Source organism: Chelonia mydas, chromosome 7 (genome assembly GCF_015237465.2).
Source record: "Chelonia mydas isolate rCheMyd1 chromosome 7, rCheMyd1.pri.v2, whole genome shotgun sequence".
In the NCBI taxonomy this organism is placed as follows: Eukaryota; Metazoa; Chordata; order Testudines; family Cheloniidae; genus Chelonia; species Chelonia mydas.
In genome coordinates, this window is record NC_057853.1 from 238,673 (window position 1) to 255,921 (window position 17,249).

General features: G+C 48.1%; 1 protein-coding gene across 6 annotated transcripts in view; it reads left to right on the top strand.

Moving 5' to 3' along the window:
- The window catches only part of PLXNB1 (plexin B1), a 193,191-nt gene that overhangs the window by 116,891 nt on the left and 59,051 nt on the right, over nucleotides 1–17,249 (top strand). For all 6 annotated transcript variants that reach the window (XR_006292568.1, XM_037903867.2, XM_037903869.2 and 3 more), the window contains 6 exons: nucleotides 408–564; nucleotides 5,819–5,927; nucleotides 6,021–6,129; nucleotides 6,957–7,820; nucleotides 8,591–8,716; nucleotides 9,888–10,010. Coding sequence is in view for 5 of the 6 variants with exons in the window: in XM_037903867.2 (XP_037759795.1) it covers nucleotides 408–564; nucleotides 5,819–5,927; nucleotides 6,021–6,129; nucleotides 6,957–7,820; nucleotides 8,591–8,716; nucleotides 9,888–10,010 (1,488 nt within the window). In the remaining variant the exon portion in view is untranslated. The remainder of the gene's footprint in view (nucleotides 1–407; nucleotides 565–5,818; nucleotides 5,928–6,020; nucleotides 6,130–6,956; nucleotides 7,821–8,590; nucleotides 8,717–9,887; nucleotides 10,011–17,249) is intronic.

The following is a 17,249-nucleotide window of genomic DNA, read 5'->3' on the forward strand; positions in this document are numbered from 1 at the left end:
TAGATTTCTAAAGCTTCATGATGCTGATTATTAAAAGGATAATGAAAGAAAGTTTAAAATCATCAGCCCAGTTTCTGACCTCTGCTAGAAGAGCCAATGGGAAACTGAGGTGTCTCATGGATGAGAATTCTGTCGATGTGCCAAGAGCCGGTGGGAACCCAGCTTCCATCTAGAGAACGGGGTGCTTGTTTACACGAAGGACATTAAGGAATGGCATTGAAAATGGCAGCAAGGATAATGCGATTAGAGACAATAGTGGGAGCCATCTTAGAAAGAAAATGGATGGATGGATCAATTATTTTTTTGTGTCTCTAAAAATGAGAGATAAGGAAAACAATTATATTAACTAGAAAAGTGTGAATTATGAAGGGACAAATTGTGGATTTATATTAATATTTGATTGGCAGATTTTCCTGACTATCTTGGATTTACCATCCTTGCATGAGGAAGAATCATATTCTTGTTACTTTGAAGACTACGAGAGTCCAGCAGTTCTGACAGAGTCAGGCATCGTGTGTCCCTCCCCAGATCCCAGCCAAGCACCAGCTTTGAAAACAGGAACAGGTCAGTTCAACATTTTCTGTAAATGAAGTATAAAATGACTGGTAAACAAAATAATCAGAAGAAGGAACAACGGAGTTTGTCAGAATGCCGGTGGCGAGGTAGAATATGATAGAATTCTAATGCTTTAATGATGGTTAAGTGAAAGTATAGGTTGAGTTGGTATCCTGTGAGTAAGTATAAGGGAGTTTTAAAAGTCTGTCACATAGTTCTTAAATTGTACACATATGGTATTGTTTCTGGGGAGCTGGCTAAGTGTCAGTGTTCACCAGGGTGTGGAACTGCCTGAATCTTAAAGTGTCAAGGGCCACTGTGAGTATGTGCGCATTGAAGCATTGCTCAAAGAGGGTAGACAGAGGTGGTGTGGGTGACTGTATTTTTTTTTCCTTTCTGTCCATTTGTCCTGTGGATGAGAGTGAATGGGCTGTAAAAGAGGTGAAGAACATGTACATTTCAGATACTGTTGGCAGAGGAATGGTATATGTGTGAATGGGGCATGTTGGGATATTTCTGAAAGAGGGCAGAGTTAAGGTTGCATGGGCAACATTAACTGTACATTGAGTTTTGCTCAGCTTAGTTTCTGCAAGGGGATGACCTAGTACCAAGCAACCTTAACTCTGTGGTAACTTAGTTTTTTACCATTGAATTAGGTAGATAAATACTACTGGGAATTGTCATTCTATGAGACTTTCACTTCCCAGATACAGGTTGGGGAACAAATGCTACTAATAATGGTAGGGCCTAGTTATTCCTGGATATGATAGCTGACAGATTTGGTTACCAAATAGTCGTTAAGCCAACAAAAGTTAATACTATTTTATATTTGGTTTTGGTAACCAGTAACATTTATAGAAGAGCTAGTTGTAAAAAATCTTGGATTGACTGAGCATGAGTTGATTCAGTTTAAATTAAATGGAAGGATAATCAAAACTAGGTCACCAACTACAGGGCAGACTTGAGAAATGAAGGGAAATAATTAATGAAGGCAACTGGACTGAAGAGCCCAAGGACTTAATGTGAAGCCTTGGAACTTCTTCCAGATGATTTTTGCACCTTTGACTTGAACTTGCATCCCCAACAAGAAGAATAAACTTGTAGGGAAGTGCTCCAAACCTAATTGAATGAAATACCACCTCAAAAATGTGATAGTAGGAGTAAGCAGAGATTCTACAAAGGAGTGGAAAAAGGGATCAGTCAGCAAGGAACATGAAAGAGGTCAGAAAGTGGAGAGGTAAAGTGATAATTGCCAAAAGTCAAGTTGAGTTAATCCTTGCAAAGGAAATTAAAACAAATAGTTAAAGGTACCACATAAATAAAAAGAGAACAAGAAGAGAAGAAATGGGGCAGAGATTAAGGATAATCTTGGTCTGGCCCCGACACTAAATGAATATTTGCCTCAGTTTTCAATAAGGATGATAATATAGAATGTATGGGCAAAGGCAGGATGGCTAATTGGGATTGAATGTATAGAAATGGAAATACTGCATCAGAGGTGAAAGCAAAACTCAAAATGCTTAATGCATTCAAATCAGGGGGACTGGATAATCTGCATCCCAGAATACTGAAAGAACTGGCTCATGAATTTGCAAATCCAGTAACTTGAATTTTTAATCTGTCAAATTGGTGGTAGTATCATATGGCTGGAGAACAGGAAATATAGTACTTATATTTAAGAAAGGGAAAAAGGGTAATCTGGGAACAACAGACCCGTTAGCTTGACCTCAGTAGTATACAAGGCTTTAGAACAATTTTTAAAGGAAACAGACATTAAAGACATGGTAGTAAATGGAAAAAGGGGTAAAATGCAGCATGGGTTTACAAAAGATAGATTGTGCCAGAATAACACATCTTTTTTTGATGAGACAAGAGGAATCCAGGAGATCTAATCTATATGGACCTTCAGAAAGCATTTGATACAGTACCACATGGCAGGTTCCAGAGTACCACATAGGAAATTATTAGTTAAGATGAGAAAATGAGGTTAGTACAAAAATCATAGAATATCAGGGTTGGAAGGGACCTCAGGAGGTCATCTAGTCCAACCCCCTGCTCAAAGCAGGACCAACCCCAACTAAATCATCCCAGCCAGGGCTTTGTCAAGCCTGACCTTAAAAACTTCTAAGGAAGGAGATTCCACCACCTCCCTAGGTAACGCATTCCAGTGCTTTACCACCCGCCTAGTGAAAAAGTTTTTCCTAATATCCAATCTAAACCTCCCCCACTGCAACTTGAGACCATTACTCCTTGTTCTGTCATCCGCTACTACTGAGAACAGTCTAGATCCATCCTCTCTGGAACCCCCTTTCAGGTAGTTGAAAGCAGCTATCAAATCCCCCCTCATTCTTCTCTTCCGCAGACTAAATAATCCCAGTTCCCTCAGCCTCTCTTCATAAATCATGTGTTCCAGTCTCAGAACTAGACTCAATGACCCAGGAGGTCTCATCCAGTCCTATGTTCCTATTCAATTGGAGGGAAATACTTATGAAGAAGCTAAGGCTGGAAGAGACCTAGGGCCCCAAGGGTGATTGTGGACAACACATTAGACATGTGTCTGCTATGCAATATGGCAGCAGAAAAAGCTAACACAGCCTTTGGTTATGAATGGAGAGGTATCATGTTCTGAGCAAGAAGGGTACAGTGTCCTTCCGTCCAACACAGCTCAGGCAGCACCTTGAATTCCATGTTCAGGTCTGGACATCACTGGACCCAAAAGATACTGACAAACTGAAATTCAGTGAAGATCAGCTACAATGATTAGGGGACTGGAAAGGTTCATTTTAAAGGGTTTTATGTATACAGCTTGGCTGAGATAAGACTGAGGGGGATCTAGGGACCTGTGCACCGGTATTCAAAGTGGTAAAATGGGGTAACAGCTTGAGTAATAGAATGGAAATAACTCAAGAAAACATAGGCTGACTATCGGGCTAAACTTCTTGCCCATGATCTGCATCAGCGTTTTGAATCCTCTCCACCTGGGAACATCATCACAGCAGTGATTGAAAGTGACACAGCACTGGAGTGAACAGTGCTGTGTTGCTAGGGGTGTTGGACTGATTGAACTGGTAACATTTATAATTTTGTGACTCTGTGGCATATGTTCGGAGGATTTGGTAGTTTCAGGACCCCTGAGCTGGATTCATATTTTCATCTGGGCAGGGAGTAGCAAATTAAACTGCTGTTACAGTATGTAAGCTTATGTCAGATCCAGAAACATCATGAGGCTGGTTTACAAATCATGATGTCTCTAAAAACCCCAAATGTATTGTTTCTTATTTGCTTTTTGATTTTTGAACTGTGTGGCAGAAGCCACTGTCCCAAAGATGTGAACATCTTAAGGTCACAACTCAACCTGAAGGCAGAGGCAGAAGTGTGGGCCTTGGAGGGAGCTCACCTTCCTCACTCCTTGTTCCTGAGGCTCGGAGTTGCCCTTCTATCCCCCTCTTCCCTTCCCCATCTTCATCTCCACGTCCATAGTCCTCTCCCCCACAATCGCCTGTCCCCAGCCTGTCCCAGCATTAACCTGTCTTCACGTTCGCTTTTCTTTCCTGTTAAACTATCCTACATTTCCCCCCTGCCTCCCTCCATTCCCTTGCACCCCCTTAGTCTCCTCCTGGATTTCTTCAGCCTCTTGCCTGTTTCCCATATTCTCCTGCCCATTCAGTCTCCCTCCTTGCATTATGGTTCCCTGACATCACCTTCAGTGCCACTCCCTTCATCCTTTAGTTTTCCCTGCAACCTCCTCCTGGTCCCCACATTCCTCTATAGCCTTCAGCCACCAACAATACTGCTGTGGCCATCTTCCCTGAAGGTAGCCTGGCTTCATTCAAATTGAAAACAGTGAGAATTGGTGGCCATCTTCACTAGGTGCAGCCTTGTGTTCATATGCAAAGGCTCTAGGGAAATGGAGGCCATTTTGGCTGAGACCAGGTTGGCTTCCGCCACAATAAAAGTAATGAGCAATAGTGAGCATTTTGGAGCAGGGCGTATTTAAGGATTGGAATCCAGCATTCATGAAATCATTAGACCTTTTAAAAAACACCAAACATCATGAACTCTGTGACAAAATCACAGGAATTGGCAACACCATGTTGGCTGGTGGCTTTGGTGGATTTTCCTTGCCCAAGATTGATCTGCATGTGGTTGCAACAATTGGTTTTCACACATCTTTTAGTCAGATATTTTCTCAAAAGCACCCTTCACCTCTGTCCTCTTGTGAAAAGCCCAGCCTGCGCCATACTGACCCTCTCTTAGATGCAGAAATAGAGGTGATTTTAGTATTTGTCTGAATCCGGATACATACCTAAAGCCTACCTGGAAGAGAGGAAGTGAACCGCTGACTGAACTGCCTTGAGGAGAAGGGCAGCCCAGCCTGCAGACTGCTTATTCACTTGGTAGGTGAGCAGTCTGGCCAGCTCCCTGAGGAATGGCAAAGCCTGGAGATCGGCTGGCTGCGGGGCTTTCCTTTTTGTTCAGAGTGCAAGCATCTGTCTCCAGCATCGTGGGTGGGTGTTTATGAATAAAGATGATAAGTGTGCTTATAAAAACAGAAAGACAAGGTGTGTAAGGTAATATCTTGTATCAGACCAGTTTCTGCTGGTGAGAGAGAAAGCCTTTCGAGATTACACAGAGCTTGGAAGTTTCTCTTTCAACAACAGAAGTTGGTCCAATAAAAGATACTACCCCCCACCTTGTGTGTCTAATATCCTGGGACCAACACATCTACAACAACACTGGAAACAACTTATAAAAACAGTCTGTATTACATGTGTCTGTGTGAGGCATTGGTTGTGTCTTAGATACCAAGTGTGAATATTTCTTCAGCCATCAAATCTGCAAGAAAACAGTGAAAATGCTCTAATACTCCTGGAGACAAAGAGAATGAGACCCTCTTAGGGTTTGTAGGTAAAAGGATACCTGAAATCAGGCCAGACAAAAATTCTCAAGTCTCCAACAAATTTGTATCCAAAGGGCTTGTAAGCACCTTTCCTGATTTACCTCATAGTTTGCACACTAAATAAACCTCTCTGTGATGGTAGGATGTGACATATAAAATTATAATTTCCATTGGTTTGGTTTTAATTAAGTTAAGGGAGGGTGAAAATCGGGCTTATGCTGGGAGGCTTGCTTCCCAACTAATCTATGGAGACAGTGTGTCCCTCTATAAAGCGTACCATATGTCTGTCTGTCTAATACTGCAGCATGTATACCTGTCACAGCTCCATTATTTTAGAGGTGCCATTTTTATTTCCCTTTTCAGAGCACATAACTTTAAAGCTAGTGGTGCGTTTCCATGATGTCTTCATTGCTTCCGTGGATTTCTCTTTCTATGACTGTGCCGCAGTAGCCTTGCAGTGGAAGTCAGCACCGTGAGTACATGTTGGTTCCCTGTCTAAAGGCTTTGGCCATTCCTGTTTGTCTACTGGACCTCCTCAGAGGCTAATCTTGTACTGTTGTTTCAGGTGTCAGGGATGTGTGAGCAGTCAGTGGGGATGTAACTGGTGTATCCACCAACACCTCTGCACCCACAAAGCAACTTGTGAAGAGGGGACCATTATCTACAATGAGAGGGTTTGTCTCATTCATAGATCCCATCTGCTAAGAATGCCACTGAAGTCCAGAAAGATTAGGTTTTTACTTAGATTAAGATGGCAGCCATCTTGCTGCTGTAGGGGCTGAGAGTGTCAAGAGGAGTATGTGTCCCCTTCTGATACTAAAGTGGGGCTCCTGAACCCTCAGAGCCTGGCTGCTTTGTAGAGCTTTCACAGGTATTGTGGGGTGGGGGCTGAGGAAAGGTTTCCAGCAGCAGGGCAGTGAGGCAGGACGGGCCTCTTATTCAGAGTGAGTCATAACTCATCCAGAAACCCTCCTTCGTGCCCGCCTACGATCTTGATGTGAGGTATCTGGGGAAGCTAGGAGGCATCAGGAGGCTGGGAGGAAACTACCAGGGAACTGATCGTAGGGAGGCAGGCAGGGAGCAAGAGAGAATTGGCCTGGGGAGAAGTGTGTCAGGCTGGAGCACATTGAAGTGTGAAGAAGATAAGCAGGGAGCACCAGCTGGAAGGAACAGGGATCTCTTGGTGAAGGATGGATAAAGCTGTGCAAGAGCAGAAGCTGACAGTTGAGCTAATCCTTCATACTCTGAGAGTTTCAGCCCCTCAGGATCCCTACAGTATTAGCCTTTATTCCCTGTGCTCAGCGAAGCCAACCAGTGTGAGAGGCTTATCTCTCTCTTGGTAGAAATCTCAGAAAGGTCAGATTGCCTCCTAGGAATTCCCTTTTGCCATGGAATCTGATTGACTGTTGTTTTTTGCTTGTGTCTTTCTCTCACATGTTGCTGTTTTCATGTTCTCTCTGTGATTCTCTCTCTCTGCCCCCATCTCAATGGCTCCCCTCAGACACAAATTCCAACCTCAAGTCCATTTCTTTCTTCAGCTGCTTCCACCACCATGACCTTCACCAACACACTCACTGGGGCCACCAAACCCATCACTCCCCCAGTCACTATGGTGGTGACCCACACTCCCATCACAGAGTCAGTCCCCACCACTCTGCCTGCAGTCTCTGCCATGACTGCTTATCCTACAGGGACCTTTAGCCACACACGCGCAGCAACTCCAACTACAGCCATTCTCACCTTTCTCAAGACCACCACTGAATCCACGGTGCTACCCCTAACAGACAAGCCCACTACTACCAGTCTTGCCACAAATCCTACTGTAGCATCTGTCACTACCAGTCCAGCAGAGACTGCAGACCATACAGCTCTGCCTACCTCTGAACCAGCCCCAGAAGCGTGGTTCACTGACCCACCCACCACTGCTGCCTTCAATACTCTGCAGCCAGTTGTGACAGCATTAACCCCCGCCCCTGACATCACAAATTCCACATGGTCTCCCACTACTTCTTTACCAACCTCTGAGGCATCCACATCTGCCATCCCATCTCCTTTCACTCCCAATCAAAATTCAAGTGCCACCACCTCCTCTGCTGATTTCCCAGGAGACCTAGAGACAGAACTACCTCCCTCTGAGGTCCCATCTTCAGTCCTTCCTGACTGGCTACTTGGGGAAGGCACAGAGCTCAAGGATACAGAGGATTGGATGGATTCACTGCAGACCGAGAATGATACGTCACCCTTCTCTGCTTCCACTCTTCTCTCAGGCGATGGAGACTCTTCAGAGAGGGATGGCCCTGATTTCCCCAGAATCCTGCACCCTGGTTTTGACTATCAGTATGATGCCCCTGGATTTTTGGAGTTGGTGAGTCTGATGCAGCTCTCAGACCTACCGTTAGAGCTATGATCTACGTTGACATTCAGGTGCAGGTCACTGAATTGGGAGACATAACATTACAGGAAGGAAGATGGGGTCTCCTGGAGGAGGAGCCAAAGGATGGTGATGTGTTCAGAGTGGGAAATCGCAGCCTGAGGAAGGAAGGGGTCTTTGGTGTTGTAATGTGGCCATTTACCTGGAAGCTACACAGTGCCCAACCGAGGGGTTTCCTGGTACACCATTTCTAGGGCTTGCGTAGTGTTTGCTTTCTCCTGCTCGCTGTCTTTGGGGTCTTATATTGCTCTCCTTACCCCTGTAGTAAATGGCTGGGTCTACACTATGAGCTAGGGGTGTGATTCCCAGCCTGCATGCACATAGTCGCTGTAGCTGTCATTGAGCTAGGTTGCTAAAAAGAGTAGTGTAGGTGCAGTAGCATGGACAGGACCAAGGAAGCTATGGGCTAGCCATGCTTAGTACAAACCTGTCTGAGCCTGTTGCTATGTCTTTGGTATGGCGAGCCCATGCCACCACTGTCTGGGCTACCCCAGCTCTACTGTAGTTCTCAGCATGCTAACTCAATGAGTGCGAGTTTGTCTAGGCAAGCTGGGAATCTTGCTCCAAGTATAAACATACCCAGTGCGCCCAGCTTCCCCTTCTCTTAGGATGAGATTTCATTCCTGTATTTGCCTCTGTTAATTGCTCCAGTCAAACTAAATTCCCTGCACCGTGGGTGCTCTTTATGGGTGTTTGTTTTTCAGAATGAGGAGTTTAGCTGGGGTCCTGGAGCCTGTCCCTGTGTGCAGGGCATTCAGGGATCCTCTCTGCTCCCAGTCAACGTGAAGCAAAAGATAACCCTGCTGGGGAAAAACTTCAATCTGTATCAGGTATGTTTCCCATTAGCACTGAGAAGAGGTTTGCTTGCAGCATGGCACCCTGTGGGCAGCCTCTGGCACCTTGGTTCCTAGATACGTCAAATTTAAGGACACCTCGCTGAAGCACCGAGATTCCTACACTGCTGAGGTGCTGTCATAGGTGCAAACTGGCAAACTCCAGGATTGTTTTGGTAACAAGATGGGGATTTGAACCTCATCTCTGGGTAAGAAGATATCTGGGGGACTTCAGTGGCTGGTGAGGGGGAATTAGGCACTTTCTCCTTTAGAGGAGGAGGGAGTCAGGGTTTGGCTGAAACAGTGAGATTATCCTCAAACTGCATCTTTCCTGAATGTGGGGGCTGCGTATCCAGGGTGGGTCCCTGCTGAGTCCCTTCTCATTCCATTTTAAACCTCAAAAGCTGAGCGCAGTTCTTCCATTTTTCCTTACCCTGTCCTCTTCTCCTGATGTACTAAAATGTCCGTGTGGCTATTCCACATCTGAAGCTTCTACAACAGAGTTAAAATTAAGCCTTACAGATCCTCAAAAACTCTGGTTCCTTTGGGCTGCATTTGCTGTCATAGGTGAAATCATATTTGTCTCCAAAGATCGAAGACCACTTCAATAACCTCTCTGGAATGATAGACTTATGTACAAACTGCAGCTGGAACCTGATAGGTTTCAGGGCGTGTGGCCTATTTCTCTCAGTTACAGACTAATTGTTACCTTTCTCTGTTGAAGTGTGTATTGTACATACAAGCATGGTTGGTGACTGACACATACCCTGGCTCATTTTTCTAATTCTTTTTCTCTGGTCTTCTTTTCTCTAATCGCCCTGCTTCTGGGCAGAAATCTTTTGATAGGAACCCTCTCCTCTCCCCAGCATACAGTGTCTGTCTTCTGGGAATTAAATTGTTTGTGGTCTTGATTTGATTCCTCTCATGTGGGGATCATGAAGAAGGGAGAGTATAGGAGGGACTAGAATGCAGGAGAAAGATGGCTTGGCAAATGAGAACAAGGAGCATGTTGCTTGCATAGGGAGTAGTATGGAAAAGGGCACTGAGATGGGAACAGGAGGAGAAGTTATATGGGGGAGCATAGTGGTGTATGCCTGGGAGCCTCTGTGTGTAGGTTTGGCCATGTGAGTGGATACTGGTTAAGTTGTCTCTCTCATCCTGGCTGTAGGATCAGCAATGGGACTATGAGTGTGTCCTGATTGTGGAGGGGAGGACAGTGGTGATGGATGCTTATGTTGAGGGGGAGGAAGCAAACCGATCACTCTGCTACATCACGTGTCAGCTACACCAGGTAAGTATTTAGATGGCAGAAGCTATCCTGACTTACCACTAATCCAGTCTCATCCAGGTTTTTGTTGATGATCCTCTTAGTCTGACTGGAGAGAAGACTAAAAATTACATAAATTGTGAGCTCTTTGGGGCAGAAACCATCTTTCTCTTCTGTGTTTGTATGGTACCTGGCACAACAGGGCCCTGATCCCTGAGGCTGCTGTAAGACAAGTAATAACAATAAAGTCTTCAGATAGCAGAAGGTTAGTTTTATCTGTGCCATAGTACAGTGATAATGCCATACCTGTAACACATCTCTCTACCATCCCTATGATATCCAAAAGGTTAGCTTCATTGCCCTTTCATTTAGCACTCTGTCACTCCCACTAGCAGCGTTTTGTTTACCTTTTTGTGGGCTCTTCTGGAATTGAGGACAGCTCCTTTGCAGAAAGCCTCTTGGAGAAAACCAAAATAACAGAAAGTAAGATAGATGCAAGCATGAGGTATGTAGCATGTACAATCCTAGCCTGCTGAGGGTGCTAGAGTTATAGATGACATTAATGTATTCTGTCTGGCCTTTGCAACAGGAGAGAGAGGGATACTGGCCCAGAGATTGTTGGCTGTTTCTACCACGATGAGAGATTTGAGGCTGGTTTTGGAGGGGAATGAGGAGGGTGTGTGCTGCTATGTGGCATGTGGAGAGGATTTGTAAATAGCCTGGCGTGGATGGCGCATGCAGCTGTCCCTAGAGGTCCCTGTCTGGGCACCCCAACTGCTGTAGCAGCTTCTTTGACTGCCTTTGAGAGACCTAGAAGGTTGAAATATGGTAACGGCATTGGGTGAAGACTTGGGGTCATTTGACTCCTGTGGTGGGCATAGAAGGCTAGGCGAGGATGTTATGGTGAGGAGACATAGGCACTGTAGGTAAAGATCATGGATTCTTCAAGTGCTTGCTCATGCACACCATTCTAGGTTAGTGCACGCCTACGTGCATAGTTGTTGGAGATATTTGCCTTAGTGATATCCATAGGGTCGGCTGTGGCACCCTCTGGAGCGTGCGCTCATGTGTCGGTATATTAGGCGCCGCCAGCCGTACGCCCTTTCAGTTCCTTCCTAACGCTCATGATGGTTGGTCGGAGCACCTTTCCCTTGTCTAGCAAGCGGTCACTGGTTTTTCTCCTTTGCTTCGTATTTTAGTGTTGTAAATAGTTTGTTTACAGTAGTTAGCTAGTGAAGTAGTTGTTAAGCACTGCAGTTAGTAAGTTAGGGTCCCGGCGGGGACTTCGTCCCCTTGGTTTCTGGGTTTTAAGCCCTGCGCCGACTGCAACAGGCCTATGCCTGTTAGTGAGCTCCATAGCAGCTGCCTGAAATGCTTGAAGGAAGTGTCGCATCTATAAGAACTTTCGTCCCAGAACACAGAAAGAACATGACATCCATTTGCGGGCCCTCCTCATGGAGGCAGCTCTCCATCCAGCCTCGGAGCCGTCCCAGCTGGAGTCGACTCCCAGTACTTCAGCCTTGGTGTGTAGTGCACCCCCAGCACTGGGCTTTACCCGGCACCGCTTCCCTTCGTTGGTGCCTAAGAAGAAGTTGAAGAAGCATGACCCAGCACTGAGCACCCCGGAGCTATGGGGGGTTCATCCCCGAGGTTGTCAGCGTGATCTTCCGAAAGTGGGGAATCTCCCTGAGTGGACTTGTTCGCAACTTGCTAGAACAGGAAATGCCATGTGTTCTGCTTGATTTGGGGAATCGACAGGGGCTCTTTGTCAGATGCCTTCTTACTCCAGTGGTTGGGGGCTCTGATGTATGTCTTCCCAGCAGTGCCATTAATCCAGAGTCCTCATGAAGATCAAACAGGACAGGGCGAAGGTGATCCTGATAGCCCCGGCTTGGCATCGCCAACACTGGTTCCGCATACTGCTGGACCTCTCGGTGACACCATGCTGTAGCTGCCCCTCTGGTCGGATCTGTTGTCCCAGAACCACGACAGTCTCCTGCACCTGAACCTGGCAGCACTGCACCTGATGGCTTGTCTGCTGCATGGCTGAATGCAGCAGAGCAGGAGTGCTTGGCCCGTGTCTTGTTGGGCAGCAGAAAGCCCTCCACCAGGGCAGCCTACCTGGCCAAATGGAAATGGTTCATGTGCTGGGCCTCGGACCAGGGTATTAGGCCTGAGCAGGCCTAGCTTCAGTCAATCTTGGACTACCTTCTACATCTCAATCTCCAGGGCTTGTCCCTTTCATAAATTAAGGTCCACTTGGCCACTATATCAGCCTTTCACACTCCATTTCAGGGCAGGTTGGTCTTTGCCCACATGACGATCCGGTTTCTAAAAGGTCTGAAGCGACTCTTTCCCCATGTCTGGGACCCTGTTCCTCCTTGGTACCTGAATCTAGTGCTGGCATGGCTCATGGGGGCCGCTACGAGCCATTACCTTCTTGTTCCCTTTTCTGTTCTCCCCTCAAGGTGTCATTCCTAGTGGTGATAACATCTGCCCATAGGGTCTCTGAGATTAGGGCACTTACTTTGGAGCCACCCTGTACGCTGTTTTTTGAGGACAAGGTCCAGCTGTGGCCGCACCCAGCTTTCCTGCCCAAGGTTGTTTTGCAGTTTCACACGAGTCAGAACATATTCTTGCCAATCTTTTTCCCAAAGCCTCATAAGTCTGAGGAGGAACATTGACTGCACTCGGTAGCCTTTTACATCGAAAGGACTAAACTGTTCCGTAAGTCAACACAGCTGTTCATCCTGGTGGTGGGTAGGATGAAAGGTTGTCTGGTGTCTACCCAGAGAATTTCATCCTGGATCACTGTCTGCATCCAGTTTTGCTATGATCAGGTGACAGTGCCTCCACCGGTGATTGTAACCGCCCACTCGACTAGGGCGCAAGCCTCATCGGTGGCCGCCTTCTTTGAGTGCTTGCTCATGTCGATTCCATTTTAGGTGTGCGTGCCCATGTGCACAGTTGTCGGAGACTTTTGCCTTAGCAGTATCCATAGGGCCAGCTGTGGTGCCCTCTGGACTGGCGCTCTCCTGCGGCAGTATACCAGACGCCGCTGGCCCTTCGCCCTGTCAGTTCCTTCTTACAGCCTGTGACAGTTGGTTGGAGTGCCTGGTCTTGCTTAGCAAGAGCATTAGCGGTTCTTCACTGTTCAGATCGTTCATCTTGTTTGTTATTTAGTCAGTGACTAGTTAGTTGTTAAGTGTTTTAGTAGTAGTTTAGTAGTTAGTCCCAGAGCAACGCATGCCCCACTCCCCAGGCTTTAAGCCATGTTCTGAGTGCAGCCGGCCAGTGCCCATCAGTGACCCTCATGAGTGTTGTCTGAAGTGCGTGGGGAGTCCCATGGAAAAGACCAGTGCTGGATCTGCAAAAATTTTCATCTCCAAACTCAAAAAGAGTGGGACATTCGATTAAGGGCCCTCCTTATGGAGACTGCTCTGTGCCCGTCATCGGAGCCCTCTCACTCGGACTCCATACCCGGTACTTCAGCATTGGTATGCAGTGCACCACTGGCACCGGGATCCGCCCAGCACCATTCCCTCTAGCCAATACTGAAGAAGTGATCTAAGTCATCTGGTCTGCAGGCACCGCGCAAAGGGCCTGAGCTAGGCCTCATGCCCGCAACAGAGGCTCTTAGGGGTACCACTGTGGTCAGACCCCCTAGCCCAGCCAGGGACCCACCTCCAACTCTGGGGAGCGGTAGAGGGTCCTGGCCCATCACAGGGCCATTTGTGCCTGAGGTGGGTCTGGCGGCCAAAGAACAGTTAGGCCAACCAGCACCGTGAACGCCTGGCTGCATGGTAGATCCTGCCAAGACACCAGCTCAAAGAACCAAGCCGGTGATGGGATTGCCCCTACAGGCAGTGGAATGCCCCCAGTCCCTGGACTGCAGGCATCGTTCCCTTTCATCACAGCCAAGGACCCTGGTACCGCGACCCCGATCTCCGGCCAGGAGGCCCAGGTCTCCGACGCCACAGTCTCCGCTTACAAGACATGGGACTCCGGGTTCGTGACACCAATCCCCGTATTCTCGGTACCAACGGTCCTCCTGCCAGAGATCACCAAGGTGCCAGTCGCCATCGCCTTGCGGGTCGCCTAGGCGTCGGTCTCCTCAGACGCGAGACCATTCCTGGTCGCGGTACCGGTTGCCAGGGCTATGGTATCGTTCTTCAGGCAGGAACCGGCACTCGCCTTCCCCATACCGGTTGCCAACAAGAGTCAGTCGACAGACTCGGGCTTCCATGGCCCTGCCCTGGTCTCCAGAAGGACAGTGGTTTGGGTCGGAGGAACAGTTTAGCCCTTCCCCTGTCCAGGACAAATCATTTCCCAGCTGGGAGCCCGCCAAGGTGCCTCTGGCACCAGCATGATGTCAGGGGCAATGGCCCTCCCAGTGGCAATACTGGAACCAGTGGTGGGTGCCTGTAATGCCGGCACCATACTCCACCACTCCTCCCAGGCGACCTCGGACAAGCTACTGCTGGCGTCGGAGCAAGGGGCCCAATCTGAAGCAGTGAACTCAAGGGAGGCCCCGGCATCTGTGGAGTGGTCCCCAATGCAGCAAGGGGATGCTTCCCACCCTCCGGCGGTGCAGTCATCCTCATCGTCCCCAGATGAGGTGGTGGTAGGACCCTCACAAACTGGCTGCTCCCCTGATGACATCAGGGAGCACCAAGTCCTCCTTAAAAGGGTGGGGGCCCATCTGAATTTGGAGGTCGAGGAGCTAGCTGAGGAGCCCAATGACCTCTTCAATGTCATTCCCTCCTCTGCCCTAGCCCGGTCACATTGCCTGTTTGCCCAGGTTGCATTGCCTGTTTACCCGGGGTCCAGAAGATTGCCAAGTCGGTGTGGCAGACCCCATCTTCCATTCCGCCCACGTTCAAGGAGGCGGAAAAGAAGTCCTATGTCCCCGCCAAGGGGGATGAATATCTATACGTGCACCCTCCTGTGGGGTCCCTGGTCATGTCTGCCATCAACGAAAGGGTCAGGCAAATGGCACGCCCAAAAATAAAGATATCGAGAGACTAGACTTATTTGACAGAAAGATTTATTCCACAGTGAGCATCCAATTTAGGGTCTCTAACCATCAGGTGCTACTTGGCAGGTACAATTTCAACCTGTGGGACTCTGTTGGCAAGTTCAAAGAGAGCCTCCCACAGGATCGGGCACAGGAGTTCGCCACTCTGATAGATGAGAGGAAAAGTCAAGGAAAGTGTGGGCCCCTTACTGAATGGGGGAGGCAACCTAGTGACAGAAGATGTGGAAAAAGTTAATGTACTCAATGCTTTTTTTGCCTCTGTCTTCACGAGCAAGGTCAGCTCCCAGACTACTGCATTGGGCAGCACAGCATGGGGAGGAGGTGACCAGTCCACCGTGAAGAAAGAAGTGGTTAGGGACTATTTAGAAAAGCTGGACGAGCACAAGTCCGTGGGGCCAGATGCATTGCATCCGAGGGTGCTAAAGGAGTTGGCAGATATGATTGCAGAGCCATTGGCCATTATCTTTGAAAACTCATGGCGATCGGGGGAAGTCCCGGGCGACAGCAAAAAGGCTAATGTAGTGCCCATCTTTAAAAAAAGGGAAGAAGGAGGATCCTGGGAACTACAGGCCAGTCAGCCTCACCTCAGTCCCTGGAAAAATCATAGAGCAGGTCCTTAAGGAATCAATTCTGAAGCACTTAAAGGAGAGGAAAGTGATCAGGAACAGTCAGCATGGATTCACCAAGGGCAAGTCATGTCTGACTAATCTAATTGTCTTCTATGACGAGACAACTGGCTCTGTGGATGAGGGGAAAGCAGTGGACGTGTTGTTCCTTGACTTTAGCAAAGCTTTTGACACGGTCTCCCACAGTATTCTTGCCAGCAAGTTAAAGAAGTATGGGCTGGATGAATGGACTATAAGGTGGATAGAAAGTTGGCTAGATTGTCAGGCTTAACGGGTAGTGATCAATGGCTCCATGTCTAGTTGGCAGCCGGTATCAAGCGGAGTACTCCAAGGGTCGGTCCTGGGGCCGGTTTTGTTCAATATCTTCATAAATGATCTGGAGGATGGTGTGGATTGCACCCTCAGCAAGTTTGCAGATGACACTAAACTGGGAGCAGAGGTAGATACACTGGAGGGTGGGGATAGGATACAGAGGGCCCTAGACAAATTAGAGGATTGGTCCAAAAGAAATCTGATGAGGTTCAACAAGGACAAGTGTGACACCTCAGCAAGTCTCTCAAAAAGTTTTCATATGGTCTCCCTGGCCTCCATCATTCCCTCCCTGGATCTGGCAGACTGGTACGCCGCTCTTGATTTAAAGGATGCGTACTTCCATATTTCCATATTCCCGGGGCACCGGCATTTCCTTCGTTTCGTGTTGGGCCAGCACCATTTCCAGTTCACGGCGATGCCCTTTGGTCTCTCATCTGCCCTGAAAGTGTTCACAAACACTCTACATGGGTAGATCTGGGAGTCCAGATTACCCGTACCTCGAAGACTGGTTGATAAGGGGCCAGTCCTCGGATCAGGTGCGGAGACATCTCAATCTGGTCTGTTCCACCTGCCGTGATCTGGGCCTATTAATAAATGACAAAAAGTCGACCCTCACCCCAGTGCAACATATAGAATTCATTGGGGCAATACTCGACTCCACTTGAGCCAGAGCCTTCCTCCCTGAAACTTGGTTCCACGCCACGGTGGACCTAATCTCGTCTGTGTGTCCAACCACTCACCACTGCCCCTACATGCCTGAGACTGTTGGGTCACATGGCAGCATGCACTTATGTGGTTTGGCACGCGCGGCGACTCCTCAGGCCCCTACAAGCATGGCTGGCGTCGGTCTATGTCCCCAACCAGCACAGTATGGACCGAGTGATCAGGGTGACATAGTGTACTGTCATTCCTTACATGGTGGCAAGATCCCACGCTGGTGCTGGAAGGACTCCCTTTTGCAACCCCCATCTCATCGATGACTCTTGTCTCTGACCCTTCGGACCTGGGTTGGGGAGCCCATCTGGGCAATCTTAGTACTGAAGGCCATTCGTTCAGTCACAATCAGTCCCTGCACATCAACATCAGGGATTTCTGCCTGCAGCACGACATCCACCTCATGGCTGCTCACCTCCCAGGGGCCAGGAACACTTGGGCAGACCATCTCAGCAGGACATTCCCCTCTCGCCATGAGTGGTCCCTTCACCCGGAGGTGGTCAGTTCTATTTTCTGCAGGTGGGGAACTCCCCAGGTGGACCTATTCACGTCCAGGAAGAACAGAAAATGCCA